The sequence below is a fragment of the Neophocaena asiaeorientalis genome, unplaced genomic scaffold (genome assembly GCF_003031525.2).
Source record: "Neophocaena asiaeorientalis asiaeorientalis breed wild unplaced genomic scaffold, Neophocaena_asiaeorientalis_V1.1 scaffold170, whole genome shotgun sequence".
NCBI lineage: Eukaryota > Metazoa > Chordata > Mammalia > Artiodactyla > Phocoenidae > Neophocaena > Neophocaena asiaeorientalis.
The window spans coordinates 1,061,986-1,083,840 of NW_020172463.1; the positions used below are offsets into that span (position 1 = coordinate 1,061,986).

At 39.5% G+C, this 21,855-nt stretch overlaps 1 protein-coding gene across 5 annotated transcripts in view; it reads right to left on the reverse strand.

Moving 5' to 3' along the window:
• Positions 1–21,563, reverse strand: part of GSAP (gamma-secretase activating protein) — an 87,308-nt gene extending 65,745 nt beyond the window's left edge. For all 5 annotated transcript variants that reach the window (XR_003002290.1, XR_003002291.1, XR_003002292.1 and 2 more), the window contains exons 1-6: positions 21,379–21,563; positions 11,171–11,247; positions 10,106–10,162; positions 8,094–8,163; positions 7,733–7,786; positions 411–499 (exon numbers count right to left, since the gene is read on the reverse strand). Coding sequence is in view for 2 of the 5 variants with exons in the window: in XM_024738109.1 (XP_024593877.1) it covers positions 411–499; positions 7,733–7,786; positions 8,094–8,163; positions 10,106–10,162; positions 11,171–11,247; positions 21,379–21,487 (456 nt within the window). In the remaining 3 variants the exon portion in view is untranslated. The remainder of the gene's footprint in view (positions 1–410; positions 500–7,732; positions 7,787–8,093; positions 8,164–10,105; positions 10,163–11,170; positions 11,248–21,378) is intronic.
• Positions 21,564–21,855: the final 292 nt, after the last annotated feature.

Below are 21,855 nucleotides of genomic sequence, written 5' to 3' on the forward strand. Positions count from 1 at the left end.
TAGTCTCCTTGTGTTATACGCACAGTGCTTCTGCATCGATTCATAGAGTTGATAAATTCAGGGATTAATTATATCATTTAATCATAGGCATTTAATCTGTCAACTCTATGAACACATTAGATAAACCATTTTTAAACTTCCTTTAAATGTGTTTTGATATTCTATATTTTATCATGTAAAAACATTCTAGTACTATTAGACAAACCATGATATAATAGAGACAGAGAGCTAGGTTTGAGTTTTGATTTTCATGTTTGCAAAGGAAGAGCTGTTAATTCCAGCCATACTCATTCACTGGATTGCTTTGAGGAAAATGTGGTAATGTGTGTGAAAGCACTTTGTAACACCACTGCCTATAGGTTTCATGCTTTTTGATTAATGAGATAAATGATAAAGATATGCTCACTTACCTGTACCCAAATATAGCTATCCACTGCTTTTAGAACCTTCACATTGTTAATGGGGTGGATCTCGACCAACAAAGTTAAGCACCTTGAACCTATAATGTAAAGGACGCTTTTAGTAGCAAAGTCCAGAATATCACAAATTATCTCCTCCACATAGGTCTGAACTTTGGAAATGTAAAATGTATTACTTACTGTATTAGCTACTCCACAAACAAAAGTATTTGTCTTAAAATTGACTTTGAGACTTCTTAAAACCCAAACTGTGAGACTTCTTAAAACTTAAAGAAAACATCATTGGACTTCCCTGGTGGTGCAGTGGTTAAGAATCCGCCTGCCAATGCAGGGGACACGGGTTCGAGCCCTGGTCTGGGAAGATCCCACATCCCACAACTAAGCCCGTGTGCCACAACTACTGAGCCCGCATGCCACAACTACTGAAGCCCGCACGCCTAGAGCCCGTGCTCCACAAGAGAAGCCACCGCACTGAGAAGCTCGTTTGCCGCAACTAGAGAAAGCCCACGCACAGCAACGAAGACCTAAAACAGCTAAAAATAAAAATTAAATTAATTAAAAAAATATATATATCATAAAGGAGAAGTCAATGTATACGGAATGAGGAACAAGTTCCTACCCATTCCTCAGCCATTTTACTATCACTTCACTGGCCCTCTCAGCTTCTAAGTCTAAACAAATACAACTCAGTTCAGTGTCACTGCAATTCTGCAGCACAGTGGCAAATATTGTTTGCGTAGGAAAATATAAAGATATTTCTGATGCATGAATGTGTTACAGTTGACAGCAATTAGGACAGGGGCTTGGCCTCCCTCGGGAAGGCTTGCAGAGTTGCATGCATAAAGACTCACTTATTTCCTCAGTGCCACATCTGAGCTAATGTCATAAAAGATAGCAATTAGGAGGAAGTGTTGGACACAGGCTAGAATGGGGATATCCAAATTTAGGCCAAACGTTCCCTTCTCAGAAAAGGAGTTGCCTTATATTTGAGTCCTTATAACGACTAATATTCTCAGGTGCTTTCTTGGTGACTTTTATTTATTTATTTATTTTTCATATGCATAAAACTTTATTTTTAAGTCTGGTGAAAGCCAACACATTGTCATTTACTTTTTATTTGAATTTTATTTTATTTATTTTTATACAACAGGTTCTTATTAGTTATCTATTTTATACATATTCGTGTATATATGTCAATGGCACTCTCCCGGTTCATCTCACCACCCCACCCCCGCTTGGTGCCAATACGTTTGTTCTCTACATCTGCGTCTCTATTTCTGCCTTGCAAACCGGTTCACCTGTACCACTTTTCTACATTCCACATATATGCGTTAGTATGAGATATTTGTTTTTCTCTTTCTGAATTGGTGACTTTATTTTGAATAATAATTTACAATTTGGGGATGGTGCAGCAGCCTGGAATTGAATCAGTACCAGTTTTCAGTATTTTCACTATTTAAGAAAGTAACCTAACAGCACAGCTTTATGTTAAGAAAAAGGAAAAAAAAAAAGGTAAAGAATATAAAACAATTTCTGGGATATTGCCTCACAATTTTGAGGACTGGATATCTCTGTAAACACACCTTTTTAGAGATTACTAAAAAAGCAAAGCAGTGAGTGAGTTATTATGTAGGATCACAAATACACAATGACAGAACAAATGAAAAACACATATTGCTTGGCTGACGGGTACTTGTAGCTTAGAATAAAAACCCAGTGACAGGATCATTCACAATTCAAAGGGGCTATACTTCTAATAACTGGGACAAGGTAAAGGTGAGGTACTTTGGGAATCTGCTTGATGACAAAAAATGGCTCTAAGAGAGAGATTGGTGTCAAAGATACTTGTGGAAAAAAATAGAATAAAAATGTTCTGTGAGAATGAGAAAAAAAGTAATTTTCCTTATTATGTTGTTTTAAGTGTATATAACTAGTTTAACATAGTAAATAGTAGAAGCTGATATTTGACTGTTTCATCTCTTGCCCTAAAAGCTTTTGGGGGAAAAAGGTTTCTGGGGGGCAGGCAAGGGAATCTTCTCATTGGAAAAATAAGGAATCACTTTCTACTTGGCCTTTCTGTCAGTGAATCTGTTCCCAGATGAGATAACCAGCTATCAGCTAAATTCACTTGCCTTTAAAATGGGAGGATTATCAAGGTCAAAAACCATCTTCCTACACTAATTTTTTGCTTCTTTGGGGCAGCCCAGATACTTAACTAATAAAAGTAGTTTAACGATAAGAGTAATTGTGCAAACAGGAATGTCTCTCAATAACATACCATGTGATTCCATAGTGTAACAGCAAGTACTCTGGATTAGGATTCTAGAGACATCGGTTCTAGTTTAAAATCTGCCACTAACCTAATATATACTTTTCAGCACATCATGAAGCTTTCCTAGGCCTTAGTGCTTTGGGGGCTTTTGTTGTTGCTGTTTTTGGCCGCACCAATGTGTGGCCTGCGGGATCTCAGTTCCCTGCCCAGGGATTGAACCCAGGCCCTGGCAGTGAAAGCACCAAGTCCTAACCACTGGACCGTCAGGGAATTCCCAGTGCTTTTTTACAAAATAAAGTGGAAAACTACAGAATCAGATCATTTCTACAATCATTTTCATCCATAAAATGTGCTGATTCCATGAAGTGCTTAAAAGTTGTCTCAAGAATTCAGAGAATCCAGTTATCAATGGAAACTGGGAGGGCATCACTGCAGGGCCAGATAGGTCCAGGCACGGGAAGGAGAGCGGCAGGATCAAAAGGGACAACATGGGGCTTCCCTGGTGGCGCAGTGGTTGAGAGTCCACCTGCCGATGCAGGGGACACGGGTTCGTGCCCTGGTCTGGGAAGATCCCACATGCCGTGAAGCGGCTGGGCCCGTGAGCCATGGCCGCTGAGCGTGCGCGTCTGGAGCCTGTGCTCCGCAACGGGAGAGGCCACAACAGTGAGAGGCCCGCACACCGCAAAAAAAAAAAAAAAAACGGACAACATGGATGGACCTCAAGGGTACTATGCTAAGTGAAGTAAGTCAAACAAAGAATGAAATCACGCCATTTGCAGCAACATGGTTGGACCTAGAGATTATCGTATTAAGTGAAGTAAGTCAGACAGAGAAAGACAAACATATGATATCACTTATATGTGAAATCTAAAAAAATGATACAAATGAACTTATTTACAGAAAAGAAACAGACTCACAGACAGAAAACAAATTTACGGTTACCAGAGGGGAAGGAGTTGGGGAGGGATAAATTAGGAATTTGGGATTAACAGATACATGCTACTACATATAAAATAGATAAACAACAAGGTCTTAGTGTACAGCACAGGGAACTGTATTCAATACCTTGTAATAACCTTGTATAAAGGAAAAGAATCTGAAAAAATACATATTATGTATAACTGAATCACTTTGCTGTACACCAGAAACTAACACAACATTGTAAGTCAACTTTACTTTAATAAAAGACAAATACCGTATAATCTCTCTTATATGTGGAATCAAAAAAACCAAACCAAACCAAAACCAAAACCAAAACCAAGCTTATAGAGACAGAGAACTGACTGGTGGTTGCAGGAGGTGGGGGTAGAGGAGGGGTGGGGAGAAATGGATGAACATTTTTGTTTTGTTTTGTTTAAAGTGAATTTAAAAAAAATTTTTTTAAAGCACAGGAATAGGCATGGCATTGGGAGGATGAAGAGTGAGCAAAAGAAAGAACCTGGTCTGATGCAGGTGAAGGTACATGTTGTGAAACGGTGACAAGGTTGGAAGAGTCCAGTAGAATCTGCTTGTGAAGAAGCTCTGGTTATTAGAGCTCTGAAATCAAAGCACCTGCTGTACCTTGGGGCAAACATAACTCCACCAGGGAGAGTGAAAGGGGCACCTAAGCCTGGCCCCTATGGAAGGCCATTTTCTAAATAAAACATTAAGTCTGCCACGGCCTCAGCCAATAAGAGAAGCACTGTTGACAAAAACCTTACTGTAAAGTATGTAGACCAAGAAACCCTATCTTGCTCATATAAGAGATGTTACAGTTTGTCTCATTTGCAATGGAAAAATCTCATTATAAGCAACAGAGTGTTAATACCTTGAGGCAAACTACATTTTATAATCAAATGGCTTATCAGGTTATTCAGGGACAGATAAAATAAGTCTTTGCAAAAGGCAAACCATTTGCAAAATATTTGTTCAAAGGACAAATCATTACAATAGATCCTATAGGTCTTTCTGGTCACATAATTTCTGAAATCTTAACAAAAGGCCTCGTAAGTGTCTCCATGATCTGTCTGCACCTTACCCTCATTTCCCGCTGGCCTCAGTTCCCAGCACTCTGCCGCTGTTCATGCCACTCCAGCCTCATTGACCTCACTATCCTTGAACAGTGAGTCTACCAAGTACTCTGGCCTCAGGGCCTTTGCGCTGGCTGTTCGTTCTGCCAGAAATGTGCTTCCCTGTGGCGCATGCTTGCTCCCTCCTTTCAGATCTCTGTTTAAACTCTCCTTTAATAGTGTTTCCTAGGATCATCCCTCAAATAAACTAACTGGGCTCAAATACTTGCCTCAGACTCTACTTACGGGGGAAACCCAAACTAAAACAAGAAGTCATCTCAGGGGAAGGATCACTTTAGCCACGAGGTGCTGGCACGAGGGAGTGGGGAGAGTGAAACAGGGAAGAAGAGTATGCAGTGTACGGGCACTGTCAGTTGACTGACCACCTTGCATGGAGTGCACCTCAGAATCATCCACTTGAGGGCTGGAAAGGGGGAGTATTCATCCTTCAGCTCCTTGTCCCCCGATTGGTCATGGCTTATCCTACTGGAAATCCTTTCTAAACATACTTCCAGGTGGTACACATGCAGCTGGTAAGCAGATTTTCCCAAGGGCTCTGGGCAAAAAGCGAGAAGTAGGTAGAGCAGCTGAGGTGAGGCACTGCCTGTCAAATTGCATTTGGGCAGAGCTGGTTCTCAGTGTAGTGGCTGGTATAAAAGGTGAACTAAGATCAAGTATGGGGTTTCCAATACAAAAATTAACACTATTCATTCTACTATTTTAAAAGATGTGATCAGATAATTTCACGAGAGGTACATCAAATTTTCAAAGCTTAGTAACATTACCTGAATAGGATTTAATGTTGTAATCAAATCAAACTTACAATAAAGTTGGCCTGAAAGTACATTCTATGATATACATAATCGCCACTCTTCTGCATGACGATTAGGCATAGATGGTAAATATCATGTAAAGATTATAGTTTCTACTGGGTTTACCAACATAGTAAGGAATTTCTAAGGCTCAAAGGAATAAGGTTTCAGAAAGAACTGGGAGGCACAGGGACCTAATCCAAGGTTCTGTACAGATGCCTAGCCTCATAATTGGGATGAACACAAGCAGCTATTAGCCCAGGAGATCAGGCTCACATCCATTCCCTTGTTTTAGGAGTCAGAACACCAATGTTTTAGAAACTATCTTGCTTCAGCTAGTCCATTTCCATCATCTCTGAATTAAGCATTGCACCTAATTCTAAGAGGAGCAGAGGATGCTAAGAGGAGGACATGAGGTACTTCTCTGGTGACACAGTGGTTAAGAATCCGCCTGCCAATGCAAGGGACACGGGTCCGAGCCCTGGTCTGGGAAGATCCCACGTGCCACGGAGCAACTAAGTCTGTGCGCCACAACTACTGAGCCTGCGCTCTAGAGCCCGAGAGCCACAACTACTGAAGGCTGTGAGCCTAGAGCCCGGGCTCCGCAACAAAGACAAGCCACTGGAAAAAAAAAAAAAAAACAGAAGAGGGAAGAGGACTGCGGAGGTTCTCAGTATAACATGGCAGGAGGGAAGGTTAGGATGAGTAAAACAATGATGAGATTTCAGGGAAAGCCTTCTGCCCGCCAACGTCTCTCATAAACTGTTCTGCTGAGGTCCCTGAGAAGGTCCCATCCAGACTCAGCTCTGTTTCCCTTGACACTCTAAGCTGGCTCTGTGGCAGCCCAGGACTGCCTCATAAGCCTCACTGGAAAGTATTTATAAAGGGTTTTCCATCACACATAACTGCAGGAAAATACATCCGAGTGGGAACTCTGCTAACAAAAGAAGGAGCTTAAGTGCCAGACAAACAGAAGAGATGGAAAGCACTGCAGGATAGGAAAAGAAAGAGACTGACATGCGATCTACCTGACCAGAGGTTGAAAAATGGTAGTCCACAGGCTGGATCCAGCCACAGGTGGTTATCATTGCCTGAGAGAATTTTTTTTTTAATATCTGGGCTGGTACTTCCCTGGTGGCACAGTGGTTAACAATCCACCTGCCAATGCAAGGGACACGCGTTCGAGCCCTGGTCCGGGAAGATCCCACATGCCACGGAGCAACTAAGCCCGTGTGCCACAACTACTGAGCCTGCGCTCTGGTGCCCACAAGGCTAGAGCCCGTGCTCCGCAACAAGAGAAGCCACCTCAGTGAGAAGCCCATGCACCGCAACAAAGAGTAGCCCCCACTCGCCGCAACTACAGAAAGCCCATGCATAGCAACAAAGACCTAACGCAGGCAAAAATAAATAAATAAATAAGTTTATTTATTTTTAAAAAATATATCTGGGCCAACATTTAAAAATTAAAATTTTACATAATAGTCCATACTTCTCTTGATAAATTGAAAAGCTGGTCCCACTAGGCTTATTGTCCAACTTTGGAGATGGGACACATACCTCATGGGGCACCCCACCTACCACTAGACCCTATAGCTCGCTGTGTGGGCAATCGCCACTCCTCTCTTGCATCCATTGTATCCCCAGCGCTGTGCATTGAGCCTGACCCACTGCAGGCACTCCATATTTGTTGAGTTCTGAACAGATGGATGATAAAAAATGTTAAAAGGAAGTGAGGGTGGGAATCATATAAGTAATCAACTATGAAGTGGGCCTCAGCAAATGAGTAGAACTGATTTTTATTTAGAATTCGTGGTCTATTCATAATGCAATATGTGCTGGTTAGAAGTTCACCAGATATCAGGATAAAATGGCATTCTCCAAGCAATACTAACGTCTTCCCAACCTTTTGTACCAGCTTCTGCCTGTAGGGTTTCTAGTGTGTTCTCCATGCTCAGTCTATAGATGCTAATTGCCTTTTTAATATTTGTTATTCACTGTTATATTATTTTCTGTACTTTCTTGTTTACTTGGAAAAAATGTAAAGAAACCTCTCTTTCATGCTTGACATGACCTTTGCCTTTTTATTCTGAGATAAAGCTATTTGTAAAAATGCTTGCAATTTGACAGTAGTTCAATAAATCTTCATCTCTCAATAAGTACTAAAAACTGTAATTTCATTACCTGGTTGAAGCTCATTCCTTCTTCCCTCTTTAGCAGCTTGAACTAAACTTGCAGCTAATGGAAAAAGAAAAAAATAATCCATTAGCAAATGATCCATACAGCGGCTTTGACAGTTTACCATTTTATACCCAAAATAAGTGAGGGCTCAAAGCTGTCAGTGGATAATTAAGGTGAAATACAAAGTATTCTTTTTTGTAGATAGACTCTACAGATTCTTTATTTCAAACCTAATCTCCCAAGTGCATCTTCTCCCAGAAAACCATTGTTATACAATGATCAAATATTGCAAAAATTCAATACTTTGAAACTAAAAAAATGTAGTTTAGTTCTTGAATTGTAGCAATGAAAGAGTTCAACTTACCCAACAAAGTTCTCTCCCTGTTGACTGAGCAACTGACAACTTGCAAGTCTTTCTCAAATGTATAGAGATGCTATTAAAACAGAAGTATTTTTTAATTTGGAGTTTCATGTTAAACAACAATTTCATGAATGCAATTCCCATTCAGCTCTCCAGCAAGTATCATTGTGGCAAAGCATTTTATTAAAGAACCACCAGTGAACCAGTTTATCCATACTGAGAAGTTTCAGATTATTTTTTAAGAAAAAAGTTTGCTATTGTAGGCCATCTTTGGCACTGAAACTTAACCATGAGACAATATAGTATAGTGGTTAAGAGCACAGAACTTGGAGCCAAGCTAGACCAAGGTTCAAATCCTAACTCTGCCACTTGCTAGCTGTGTGACTTTAGATGAGTTATTCAACCTCTCTATCCTCCCATCAGTAAAACTGAAATCATAATACAACCTATCTCAGGAGATCCTTAGAAGTGGTGAGTTAGATAATCCATGTGAAAGTACTTACTACAATGTCTGCCACACATAATAAGTACTCAAGTGTTAGCTATTATGATTATTGAGGCAAGTAACTAATCAATTTACATGACTATGACATCATTAACTATGTCTAACAGACTGTCACAAGTGCATCTCCTAAAGGACTCCCATATTTAGAATACTGGCAAAGCAGTCTTCTTTTTTTATTTAATCTTTATTTTTATTTTCTTACTGTTCGATTGTTGCAAGATTCCATTTCCTGGAATAGTAAAGAAAACTAAAATGGTCATGCAGAAGGAGGATGTGAGGTGCAGATTGAGGAACTGGAACCAATCACAGTTATATTAAATAAAGTCTCTTAAAATACACTTAGAGGATAAGGAAAGATAGAGCCTTAGACTTCAGGAGAGAGCAGGCTAAGAGAAACAGTGACTGCAGAACTATTACGAAGGTAATTAGTACCTGCAGACTAAAGAACCACTGAGAACATACTAGAATCCAGTGGCCAGAAGTTGATAGAAAATGTTGAAAAGTCAGGAAAAGGGAACTTTGAGTTAATAAGAAGGCTCTGAATTCATGTGAGAAATTTTGGGTTCCTTTGACTCTTGCTCTAACTGAGGGATTCTTATTTATAAGTAAGAAGAGTCATGAACGTATACACTTAAGTTTTCAGTGTTTTATCCTTTTAATTAATAAATAACGCACAAGGAGAGTCTCAGCATTTAAAACATGCAAACACTACCAAATAAAAAGTCTACATTCTCCATTACATTCACCCAATTCCAATTTCCTCTAAAAAGGAAACATGTTTGTAATTTGCTCCGTAGCCTTCCAGATCATTCAAAATGAGTTTTTAATATATATTTATGCACGTATATATTTGTCTTGCAAGTTTTTTAAACATAAATGCAATGTATTATTCTGGCAACTTGCTTTTTTCATGTAATAATGTGTCTTGGAGCGTCTTCTGTGCCAGTGTACGTTTATAGACTTCTGAGTCCCTCAATACTGGTAAATTGTTTTTATGTAGGCACAAAGTGACTCCCTCCCATTTGCCCCAAGAATTAGACAAGCCTGTCACGTTAACCAATGTCTTACGTGAGTGGTTTGAGGAAAGATTAAGAAAAGGAGGCTGGTTCTAAACCTGGATCTTTGAGAAGTAATGAGAAGCAAGAACAGTGAAGGTTACGCAGAAGCAGAAGTCAGAGCCAGAGGTCATTATGAGATCCTAAGCTTCTGGGAGCACACAAATCCGGGGGAGGGCATTGGACTTCCTACATTCCTACAGAACATTGGATAGTTAGTTTGCGCCAACTTGGCTTAAATCTCAAAGGACTAAGAGACCAGGTGACATTTTGTTCCAGGACTCCTTACACATTTTTTATTTTTAAGATAATGGTAAAGGGAGAAGAGAAGGAAGCAAAGAAATATAAACTAAATTTTTAGAAAATAAAATGAAATAAGTTGTATCTAGAAAGACGGAAAACTTGAATAGCAGGAAAGTAACCAATAAGTAACTATAATCTACGGTGATTTTTACCTCATTTTGTTTGGTCTGGTAATCATACAATCCAAAGAAGATATTTCCCTTATCATCCTGAAAAGAAAAAATTAACGAGATGTTTATTAAATGTCATTGTTTAGGAAGTTACTAGTTTTAAAAGAAACCTGCAATAATTCAACCAGTATTAGCAACAGGCACTCTAAAGGTAGCCTGCTGTGCATGTCAGAGAGGGACTGAACCTGTTTCTGCTGGTCATATGGATCAAAGAGTGAAAGGCAATAAGAACGTACAGCTCAGTGAGTCTGGGGGACCCTGTCTCCTAGGACTGAGCATGGTGAAGGAGCGAATCTTTTTGTACTTCCATTTATTTCATTTGTACTTTCATTTATTTCTGTAAGAGAATATATATGATGGTCACTGAAAGTGACCAGAACAAGTCCCTGATATTCTTATAAGTAAAACTTTTTGAATCGTACAACTCCTTTAATGCAGCCTCCTCACAGATACACTTAAAATAACTTTTTTTAAGCAAAAAAAAAAAAAAAAGTACAGTAATACAACTGTGCAAAGCAAACTGACCACTGTTATCATTCTTCCACTTTTCACTACTACGGTAAAGTTATCTGTAAAGTTAAATTTTCTTTCCTTAGAACAATTAATATTGAAAACACACTGTCAAATATTAATACCTCAAAAGTCTGAGCATATATAAGTTTGAAAAGATGATGTATAGTAATAATATTTAATATTTTCTCAAAGATAAAAATTTAACATTAATTAGGTTTAAACATCTCTTACTTGGCATTTTTCCTGTAGAAAATGAAACTGTTCATCTATTCAAAACATTTGAGCACTGTGTCAGACACTGTATAGTTTTTTATTTAAAAAAGAGAAAATATTTCATAAGACTGAATTTCAATTACCCTATTCAATCTCACAAAATAAAAAATGTCATATGTTAAAGATTAAATGCCAACAGGTCTTATTCACTACCCCTCAATAAGATACAGCATAAAACTCTGTAAAAAAAGAAATGGTTAAAATGGTAAATTTTATGTTATGTATATTTTACCACAATTAAAAAAAAGAATATAGGCATACCTTATAGGTATAAATAATATTTCCATTTCTTTCAACATTTAGTACACGTAAGCTCTCATAATTGTTTTCTAAAACACCTGAAACAATAATAGCAAGTTAATACTTAGCAGATGTTTACAAACATATCTAACAAATACAATATTAGTGAAAAGCCAAATACAAAAGAATACTGATCATACCATTACATAGAGTTTAAAAACAAGCAAAGCTAATCTATTTTATTAGAGATCAGACTAGTAATGACCTTTAGGGAAGAGGAAAGGAGCAGTGATTAGGAAGTACCTCAAGGGAGCCTTGCTAATGGAAGTGTACACATTGGAAAAAACCTGCAGAATCTACTGAAGCTGAATATATATGGCTCAAAACTTGCCCTTGTACATATATCTCATAAGAAGTATACACATATTGTGGCAAATAACACATATGACACCTACAGCACTATGATTCAGAGACTTCCCTGGTGGCACAGTGGTTAAGAATCCGCCTGCCAATGTAGGGGACACGGGTTCAAGCCATGGTCCAGGAAGATCCCACATGCTGTGGAGCAACTAAGCCCACGCGCCACAACTACTGAGCCTGCGTTCTAGAGCTCGTGAGCCAAAACTACTGAGCTTGCGTGCCACAAGTACTGAAGCCCGCATGCCTAAAGCATGTGCTCCACAACAAGAGAAGCCACCGCAGTGAGAAGCCCACACACCGCAAAGAAGAGTAGCCCCTGCTTGCTGCAACTAGAGAAAGCCTGCACATGGCAACAAAGACCCAAAGCAGCCAAAAATAAATAAATAAATAAATATAGCACTATGGTTCATAATAGTCAAAACTGGAAACCCAAAATATCCATCAAGCAAAGAATGAATAAATTGTGGTATATTCAAACAATGGAATATTATACAACAATAAAAATGAATTAACTTGCTATAACATACAGCATAAATGAGTACAAGAAGCCCACATACTCACCCCTAACAAAAAGGTACAAACTGTATGATTTAATTTACACACAAGTTTCAAAATCTGGCAAAAAGAATCTATTGCGCTAGATGAGTGATTGCTGGAAAGGAGTATGAAGGGGACCTTTGGGGTTCTATTAATTTTCTCCTTCCGGCTCTGAGTGCCAGTTCCATGGGTGTGCCTCACTTTGTGAAAATTAACTGAGTTGCACTTGTGATTTGTGTACTTTTCTGTATGAAGGCCATATTTGACAAAGAATATAAAGATTTTTTACACAAAACATTTAACTTGTAAGTTAACTGACCATCATTTTTCTTCTAAAATTTTTGGATATTCCTCCGATTTCTGCAGTTAAAGGATTTAAACACTGGTTAGAAACAGCATTGATAATTATCATCATTAATTGGGAAGAAAAGTATATATCCCCAATTTCCTCAAAATTAAATTGCTTAAACTTGACTCATTTTCCCCACACAAGAATAGTGTTATTAGATGTTAAAATATTATGTTGATTATGACAAATTCCAATATTCAGACAAAACATATGCAAAATATCCTATAAATCAGAGCAAATTTCAGTTTGTATTCCTGATTAAAAAGGAAAAATCAAGACACAAAATCAGGATAATCGGTGAGCTCAACCCCTGCACTGGAGTTGGGAGTGGAAAACATTTAGAGATGGTTCACTGAGAACTTAGGAATCATCCTGAGACCTCTCTTGCCAACTCCTCACAAGAAGAAGCTGCCTGGCTCTTCAGGGGGCAGGGCAAAGAAGGGGGCAAGTGTTGCTTATATATGGGTATATACACTTTTCAATGTATATTGAGGTATCAGACACATTATTCTCAATATTAAAAAAAATAAGAATAATCACTTGGTCTCTTAGGATAATAGTATGATTCAATTAGCTTACTGCTGAACAGCACTTCATAATTTACAGAGTTCTCGTTGCTATCTCAATCATACTGTGTAAGGTACTACAGGCCCATTGTATGGGTAAAACAACTGAGTTTCAATGAAGTTAAGACATTTGGCCAATACCGTATATTGAAAAAGTGGCACAGACTAATTTCAAGCCTAGGAAAAGGTAAACAGAATGAACTAAGTTTCCTGTATCATACTCACAATGGGAAAACGGATAATTACCCAAAAATCCTTTAAGGTAGATTTTGCAGACATCTAAAGAGGATTTCAGTGAGTTTCTTTTCATCCTGCACATGACTCAAAGCTCCTGGAATGCAATGTGTCAATATTTTGAGAAGCATTTTTTTTTTCTTTCAAGATTATAAGGATGCTGGAAGAGACCTTCTCAAAAGTACACTTAAAAGGTTTCAACTAAGATAAGAAACTTCTTTACAAGAATCTTGCTAAGAAAATCCAATTTCCTTGCAAAAGCACATCTATTTCCAAATCACTAAAATATTAAGAGAAAATATTACAACAGATGATATATGCTTATTACAGATTATAACACATGATATATGCTTATTCCATTAAATCAATGGTTCTCAATGCTTGTGTTGTGTTAGAATCAGATTTTAAAAGAACATGGATGCCCAAGCCCTGTCCCAAATATCCTAATTTTTTTGAGCTGGTGAGGGCCCTACTCCCTGGTGTCTGTATTTTTAAGTTTCCCTTATTATTCTAATGTGCAACCAGGGCTGAGAACCAGTGAACTACATATTTATAATATACATTAAACAATATTCATTAGATAGCATAACTAGGACCTGCTTATAATGTAACCAGAGTAGAAAGAAATAATAAAAATAATGCCTTCATGGGTCTGTTAGGGAGTAAGAATTGCAGTCTTAAATAATCGTGCAGTTAAGTACCTGGTTCTCATCTGAAGGATATTTGCATTCGATAAATTTAGCAATGTTGTTAAGCCAGAGACCAGGGTCTCACCACACACTATAAACCCATCGGCCCTTCCTCCCCGGATTAGTTGCTCATGTTTTAGACACACCCTTTTAAAAGACTTATTCAATAACCTCTTTGCTTATTCATTCTGACTCTTCTCTGGAAAGTCCAGAAGAGGAAGTTTAGCAATTTCAAATGAGGAAATGTGGTTTAATTTTACAGTTCAGTGAAATCAGAGTTCATGAAGGAAAAATGTAGCATTCTGATAAACACTTGCATAAGTAAACCTACTAAAAAAACGGAGAGTACCTAGATATTAAAGGTGTTGGTGAGTCACAGCTCATGTAAAATTAAAGCTGGTTTGCCACCCCAGTGTCCACTGAAGCCCTATTTACAAGAGCCAGGTCATGGAAGCAACCTAAATGCCCATCGACAGATGAATGGATAAAGAAGATGTGGTACAGGTCTTCCCTGGTGGCACAGTGGTTGGGAGTCTGCCTGCCAATGCAGGGGACACGGGTTCGAGCCCTGGTCCGGGAAGATCCCACATGCCGCGGAGCAACTAAGCCTGTGTGCCACAACTACTGAGCCTGCGCTCTAGAGCCCACAAGCCACAACTACGGAGCCCAAGTGCCACAACTACTGAAGCCTGCGTGCCTAAAGTCCGTGCTCCACAACAAGAGAATCCACAACAATGAGAAGCCCGCGCACAGCAACGAAGACCCAACAGAGCCATAAAATAAATAAAATAAATAAATTTATTTTAAAAAAAGAAGATGTGGTACATATATACAATGGACTATTACTCAGCCATAAAAAGGAACAGAATTGGGTCATTCATAGAGATATGGATGGACCTAGAGGCTGTCACAGAGAGTGAAGTAAGTCAGAAAGAAAAAAAACAAATATATATTAACGCATATATGTGGAATCTAGAAAAATGGTACAGATGAACCAGTTCACAAGGCAGAAATAGAGACAGATGTAGAGAACAAACGTATGGACACCAAGCGGGGAAAGCAGCAGTGGGGGTGGGGAGCTGGTGGTGGGATGAACTGGGAGATGGGGATTGACATATATACACTAATATGTATAAAACAGGTAATAAGAACCTGCTGTATTAAAAAAATAAAATAAAATTCAAAGAAAAACCTATAAATATTTTCATTTATAGTTTCTATCTTTGATGTCATACACAGAATTGTCTTTCCTACCCTGAGATTATATAAATGCTTGGTATATTTTTTTTCTGCAATTTTTGTGTTTTTATTTTTTTAATTATATATTTGATCCAACTAAAATTTATTTATGTATTTATACTCATACGTATACAGTATGAGATAACATTTGTCATTATACTTTGTTTACAAATGGTTACCCACTTGTTCAAATGCCATTTATTGAATTTTTTTTCTGAAATGCCACACTTATAATGTAGTAAACCCCTATGTATATTTCTGAACTATTTATTCCTGTTCCATGGACCCGTCTACATATTATTAAGTCAATGCCACATTGCTTTGATTACAGCTTTATAATGCTTTTTAATATTTGGTGGTCAAGTCCTCTGTGATCACTCTCCTTTCATGGCTATTCTCATCCTTTTACCTTTTCAAATAAACTTTAGGGTAAATTTGTAAAAAAAAAAAAAAAATCTGGTTTGCCAGATAAGTCTCGTCCACTTCAATGTATTCTTTGCCAAACACGAGTGATTTCACTTGAAAAGAAGATGTCTGTCAAATATGTAAATTTGGTTTCCAACTACTATGAGACAAAAATCAAATAAAAGTATTTCTTTTCTTTCCAATGACTATGGGGGTGGAGGGAGTCTCACAGCCCTATACAAAAATTTGAACTAGTTCCTAAAACAGAGATCAAGGAGTGCTAAGATATAATTATCCTATGACATTTCTATTCTGTAAATAAGTCACATAAAACCTCCTGCTCAACAGGACCAGATATTATAATTTCTAAACGTATGAAGTAAACATTATTATATGATTTATATTTCATATTCTGAATAAAATGAGAAAAATCAAGGATGGGGTGATTAGTTAAGCAATAAAGAGAGAAAAGAATTAGAAAAGGAGACTAGGAAGGTGGGGGAAGGAAAAGTGAAAAGGAAGGACAGTGGCGAGAGAAGAGTAAAACAATAAACAAAAACAATGTGACTGAGCCAATCCTCTGGCCCCCAAATCTGTCTGGGGGTATCTAGGAGGCAACAATAAAAGCATTACTCTTGAGTCAGATAACTGGTAAAATATATCATTTCCCTGGAAAAAATGAATAACTACAGTATTTGAAAGATTAATCAATCTGGAACATTAACAAATTCTAATAAATTCATCAATCTAATACTAATTGAAGCAGGCAAGGAGATATAGGCAAGAAAACCTACATTATTTCTGGTCTTAAATATACGTGACATTTAAACCTTAGAAAATTTACATACCGGAGACTTTTTCTTAATTTCCTGAAGATATGATACATTCCAAGAGGGGATTAAGCATTAGACAGAAAAATTAATATATAAAATCTATTATATTGCTACAGACCAGTAATAGTTAGAACCTATAATGTTTTTAAATGGGCTATTTATGAGAGCAACGAAAAATAATAACAACCCAGGAATAAATCTGGCAAAAACCTTCATGGAGAAAATTCTAAGACTTCTTAAGAATCATAAAGGAGCTCTAAATAAACAACAAGCTATACTTTATTCATAGTTGGGAAGATTTAATATTGTAAAGATGCCAATTCTCCCCAAGCTGATCCACAGATTCAATGCAACTCAAATCAAAAATCCAACAGACTTTGGTGAAATCTAACTGCCTGATTCCAAAATATATATGTAAGAACAAGGAGCATAGAATAGCCAAGATGATCCTGAAGATGACTGATGTGAGAAGACTTACTCTACCAGTTATCAAGACTTAACAGAAAGATAGTTACTAAGATGTCTTCGTCTAACATTGGCCAATGGAACAAAATTAAAAGCCCAGAAAAGGAGACTCACACACATATGGAAACTTGATGTGTGAAGGAAGTAGTTTTGCTGTCAGTGAGAAAAGGTAGGGCTATTTGGTTAGTGACACTAGAACTACTAGCTATTAACACAGAAAAACAATGCAATTTACAAAAGAATATATTAACACCTGTAAGCTATAAATAACAAAACAAAATCATGTAACCACCACCCAGCTTAAAAATAGCAAATATCAGGGCTACTTTTGAAGGTTCTGGTGTCCCCCTATTTGATTCCTACATCATATTACAAAAATAAATTCCAGATGGATTAAAAAGATAACAAAATTCAAAGAAAAAAGCTTTAAAGCTTTTAGAAGTTAATATAAAAATGTCTTCATGGCTTCTAAATTTCTTTAAAATATCCAAAAACCACCAACCGTAAAGGAAAAGACTCATAAATTAGAGTACATTATAATCAAGAACTCTTGTTTATCAAAGGTAATCACAAACTGAAAAAACCAAGAGATTCAGGGAAGATATCTGCAACATATATGATGAACAAAGGACTAGAATCCACAATGAAGAATGCCTTAAAATCAATATTAAAAAAAGCCACAATAGACAAAAGGATGAACCAACATCCCATAGAAGGGGAAACTCAAATAGCCAGTAAATATATAGAGATGTTCAACCTCAAACCACAATGAAGTAATGTTTAGACCCACCAGTTTGACAAGAAATTTAAAATCTGGAAAAATCAAGAGCTTGTGAAGATACAGAGTACCAAAAACATTTCTATACCACAAATGGGGTAGTTAATAAGTACAAGTACTTTAGAAAACAATTTGGCACTACCCAGGAAAAGTGAAGACATGCATAGCCTGTGACTCAGCAACTCTACTGTCAGACATCCATCCTAGAGAAACATGTAAAGTAAGCACCAGGTTAGTAAAAGCATAGACTGTAACAGCAAACCCCAGAAACCTCCCAAATGTCACTGTTGGGATAAAGATAAGTTAGTTGGGTTTCCTAGGAAACATCCTGAGACAGTTTCTTATGCAGGGTATTTACTAGGGAGTGCTTACTAAAGTGGGGTTAACACCTGTAGCAGGAAGGAGAAGGAAGCAGGACCAGGCTGGGGAAGAAGTCAAGTTACAATGAAGGCCCAGTGGCCTCAGGTGACCTTGGGGTCCTCCACTGGGGAAGCTCTAGAACTGAAATGAATTGTCAAGAGTTGTCCCATGTGAGTCAAAATGCCCAGGCCTTTATACCCCACCTCACCCTCTCATTAAAGGAGGCCATACCTAAACTAAAGGGGCATAAAGTTGGGTGACGCAACCCTCTGCCGAGGCCATCCCTGAAGGTGCTGACAGCTGAGGGCTATCTGCCGCCCACACTTACAGTGCCTGGGACAAGCCCTTTCTTGATAGGAAGATCTAAGCACTGCATCTCTATGTCCACCATAGTGTTGTATAGTCACACAAATGGAACACTATACAGCAGTGAAAATTAACGACCTACAGCAGTCAACATGGATAAATCTTACGCTACTGAGAAGAAAAAAAATGAAAAGAATACATATAGTGTTCTTTCATTTACTTAAAGTTCACAAACAAGCAAAATGAAATGATATTTTGCTTAGGGAGATATACATATGGGTTAAAACTACAAATAGGATCAAAGAAATGTTAAAATATAAACGTTTAAGTGGTTGTAGGTAACAACTTACAGATGAGGGATATGGAGAGCAACAGGATCAAATAGGGAGACAAAGAGCCTACAAAAGTCTTGATATTATTCTATTTTTAAGGTGGGTACACAGTTTTGCTTTTATTTTATTATTTATAGCTTAGATGTGTTAAAAATATTCTTTTGTATAACTGTTTTAATTTTTAAAGAACAAATATTTTCTTCCTTTATTTCAGGAGAAATAATTTTCCCAAAGTTCAACCTAGAACAAGAAACACATGCAGTAACCAAATCTGGTCTCCTTACTTCTTAACCCCTTTTTGACTAAAATGCTATCATATATGCACTGAATTTCTGTCCTGGCTGACTTAGCCCAGCTCTGTGGCTATTTTGCCAGAAATATGTCATACATCAGGAGTACTACTTAACACCCCTAAGAAATCTTCAATTGTATTTGTTGATGTAAAAATATTAAGGCTTCAACTTTAGAGAGTAAGTGTGCAGAGAGGAGACTTTACAATGGTATAATTATTCATAATTTACATTTGAAAAGCTGAGACTTTGAAAGGAAAATAATTTGCACAAATGTGTGGAGTAATAGCTGTGCTAGAAATAAAATAGAATCCCACATTCCCCTGCCAGTGCTACAAATTACAGCAGCAGAATAATTAACTTGTGGGTTTTTTGAGCTACCACCCACTGGTGATTTTCAGAAATAACAATTTCTTTTAGTATAATAGGGCTAATATCTTGCCAAGGTGCTCTGCAGGAGCAAAATACTACCAATATCAGAAAAACCTGGTATTTCTAGTAAGTTTAGTTTCTGAGGACCCAGGGGTATCTGCTGTTTCGTGAAATTTCAACACACAAGTTTATATGCCTTCACAGATGTGTGAAAGACACAAGGAAGCCAAAATCTAACTGGCTCACACACAGCTTTTCAATCACAACACACATTACTGAAACATAAGACTGTGGCATTTCACACTTCATCTAACTTCTCATTTTCAGACACTTGCCACTTAGCTATATAAGGTGGAGGTCCAGAGGAAGGACCACTTTGTGGTAGAAACCATAAATCTTCAAAAGCTCTTTAGACATTCAGGAGACTTAAAAAATCCCCCAAAGTGAAGCTTTACTAATAATGACACTAGTCGTTTGTCAAACTCACTAGTCAAACTGGAGCCTTGAGCTACACAAACATGACTCCCTGTTTGGAACCAACAACTAACATGCCAAGACAAGGAACCCTACAGATACTCTGCTAAAGCCATAGGACAGAAAATTTTCTCCAGCGATAAGGGGAAAGGAGTTGTAGATATGGGTAATTTGATGGACCTCTCCAAAAAATGCCCTCCAGCAAGTCTAAGTGTTTAAGGAAAACCAGAGGGGGAAAAAAAGAGGTAAACACACTGAAGTGGCTAGCTCCTTTGCACAACTGGGATCCAGGGTATTGTTTCTTTGAACCTGAACCTAAGCCCTGAAGATGCAACATTATTTGCAGCAAACGTTTCTTTTTGAAAAACCACCTGGGAAATCACAGAGTTCCCCTTCTTTAAAGTTTTGATTGATCAATGCTGGGAAGACTCGAAAGTCACTTTCCACTCCCTTATCAAAATCAAAACAAAGGATTTTTGAGACAGATGAAAATCAAAAGCTCAACTGCCCAGAATGTATTCCAATTCACCCTGAGGAAGTTGGGCAGGACACCCGAGGATCACTTGGTCTCACGCCTCTTGCTGGTCGGCACAGGTGGTCTCTGGGTTGGTGGTGACGGGCTTGATGCTTTGGAAAACAGTGGGCTCTCAGTTCATTGCTCACAGCCTGAAAGCAGACCCCCTACCCTCTCGCACTTCACATCCGAAGTGGCACGTCCCCTAAATCACGGATACTGTTCACCCAGAAACACGTCTCACAAACGTGGGGACAAACCGTGCAGCTGTTAAGTATTTATACGGTGGTTTTCCTGGCGGCCATGATTCATCTTTTCTTTCTCATAACGCGAGAACTTCCAGGAGCCTCCAGTCTTGGTGGAACCCCTACCCAGGTGATGAATCTTTTTAGGCAGGTGAGATATGAATAAAGCATAGAGAACGACCCTCCCCCACCCCCTGCAGCCTTGTGCCGGAAGAGTTGCAGAGTCTGGGCAGCTGCTCCTCCACGCCCTGCTCTGATGAAATGATGCCAAGGGTACCACTAGTGTCCCAGCCTTTCTACTGAAGGTGACTTACTGTGCGCAACCCTTAAGCCAGAAGCTGGAGGACTCACTAGAAGAAGCAGTGACCACCTAGAGGGGTGGGATAGGGAGGGTGCGAGGGGATATCGGTATATATGTACACGTAGAGCTGATTCACTTTGTTATACAGCAGAAACTAACACACCATTGTAAGGCAATTAATTATACTCCAATAAAGATGTTTAAAAAAACAAGCAGTGCAACTCCGCCACCGAGACCTTGCCCACCTTGCCCCGGGGGCTGTCCCTCCGCCCTTCAGCCAGTGGCCCCGGATGAGGGTGGCAAAGCCCAGATTCCGAAGAGGGGAAGGTCACCCCTTCAGCAGCAACCTTCACAGGCTGGCAGGGGGCACAGGCTGCGCGTCTGGCGGTGCCCACCAACCACCCCGGCCCAGCCCGGCAACCACCTAGGTATAAAGGACTCCGACTCCCCCGCCTCCGCTGCCCCTGCCTAACCCCCCCACGTCCCCCCCCCGCCCCTCCCCGACGCACGCCTACAGCACCTGGGCCTCCGCCTCCGGCCCCAGCGGCCACTAACGCCGCGCGCTGTGCCCGCAGCCACGGGAGCACGTCCTTCCCGAGATCGAAGTCGGAGACCAGACGGAGGGCCATTGCCCGGACGCGGCCACCAGGCAGCTCTGGGGCCCTGCGCCGCGGGCATTCCCGGCCCTCCGCGCGCCACCGCGCCCCGCGCCCGCCCCTCCTTCCTCTCCCCCGCCCGCCGCTTTCGGTTCCGCCGCGGCCGACCGGGAGAAGCCCCAGCACCGCCTCCTCCCGGCCCGGCCCGCGCCGCGCACGTGAGCCTCGGGCTGCGCACGCTGGGCCGGCGGGGGGATGGGGGGAGGGGGAGCGACGAGGGCGCGGGGACCAGACCCAGCCGGGCCGCGAGCCCTCGACTTGCACCCTTGCGGCGGAGGACAGAGAGGGAGGGAGGATTTGTTTTTTAAAGAGGCGTGGAGATGTTGCTGGACCAATGGTTT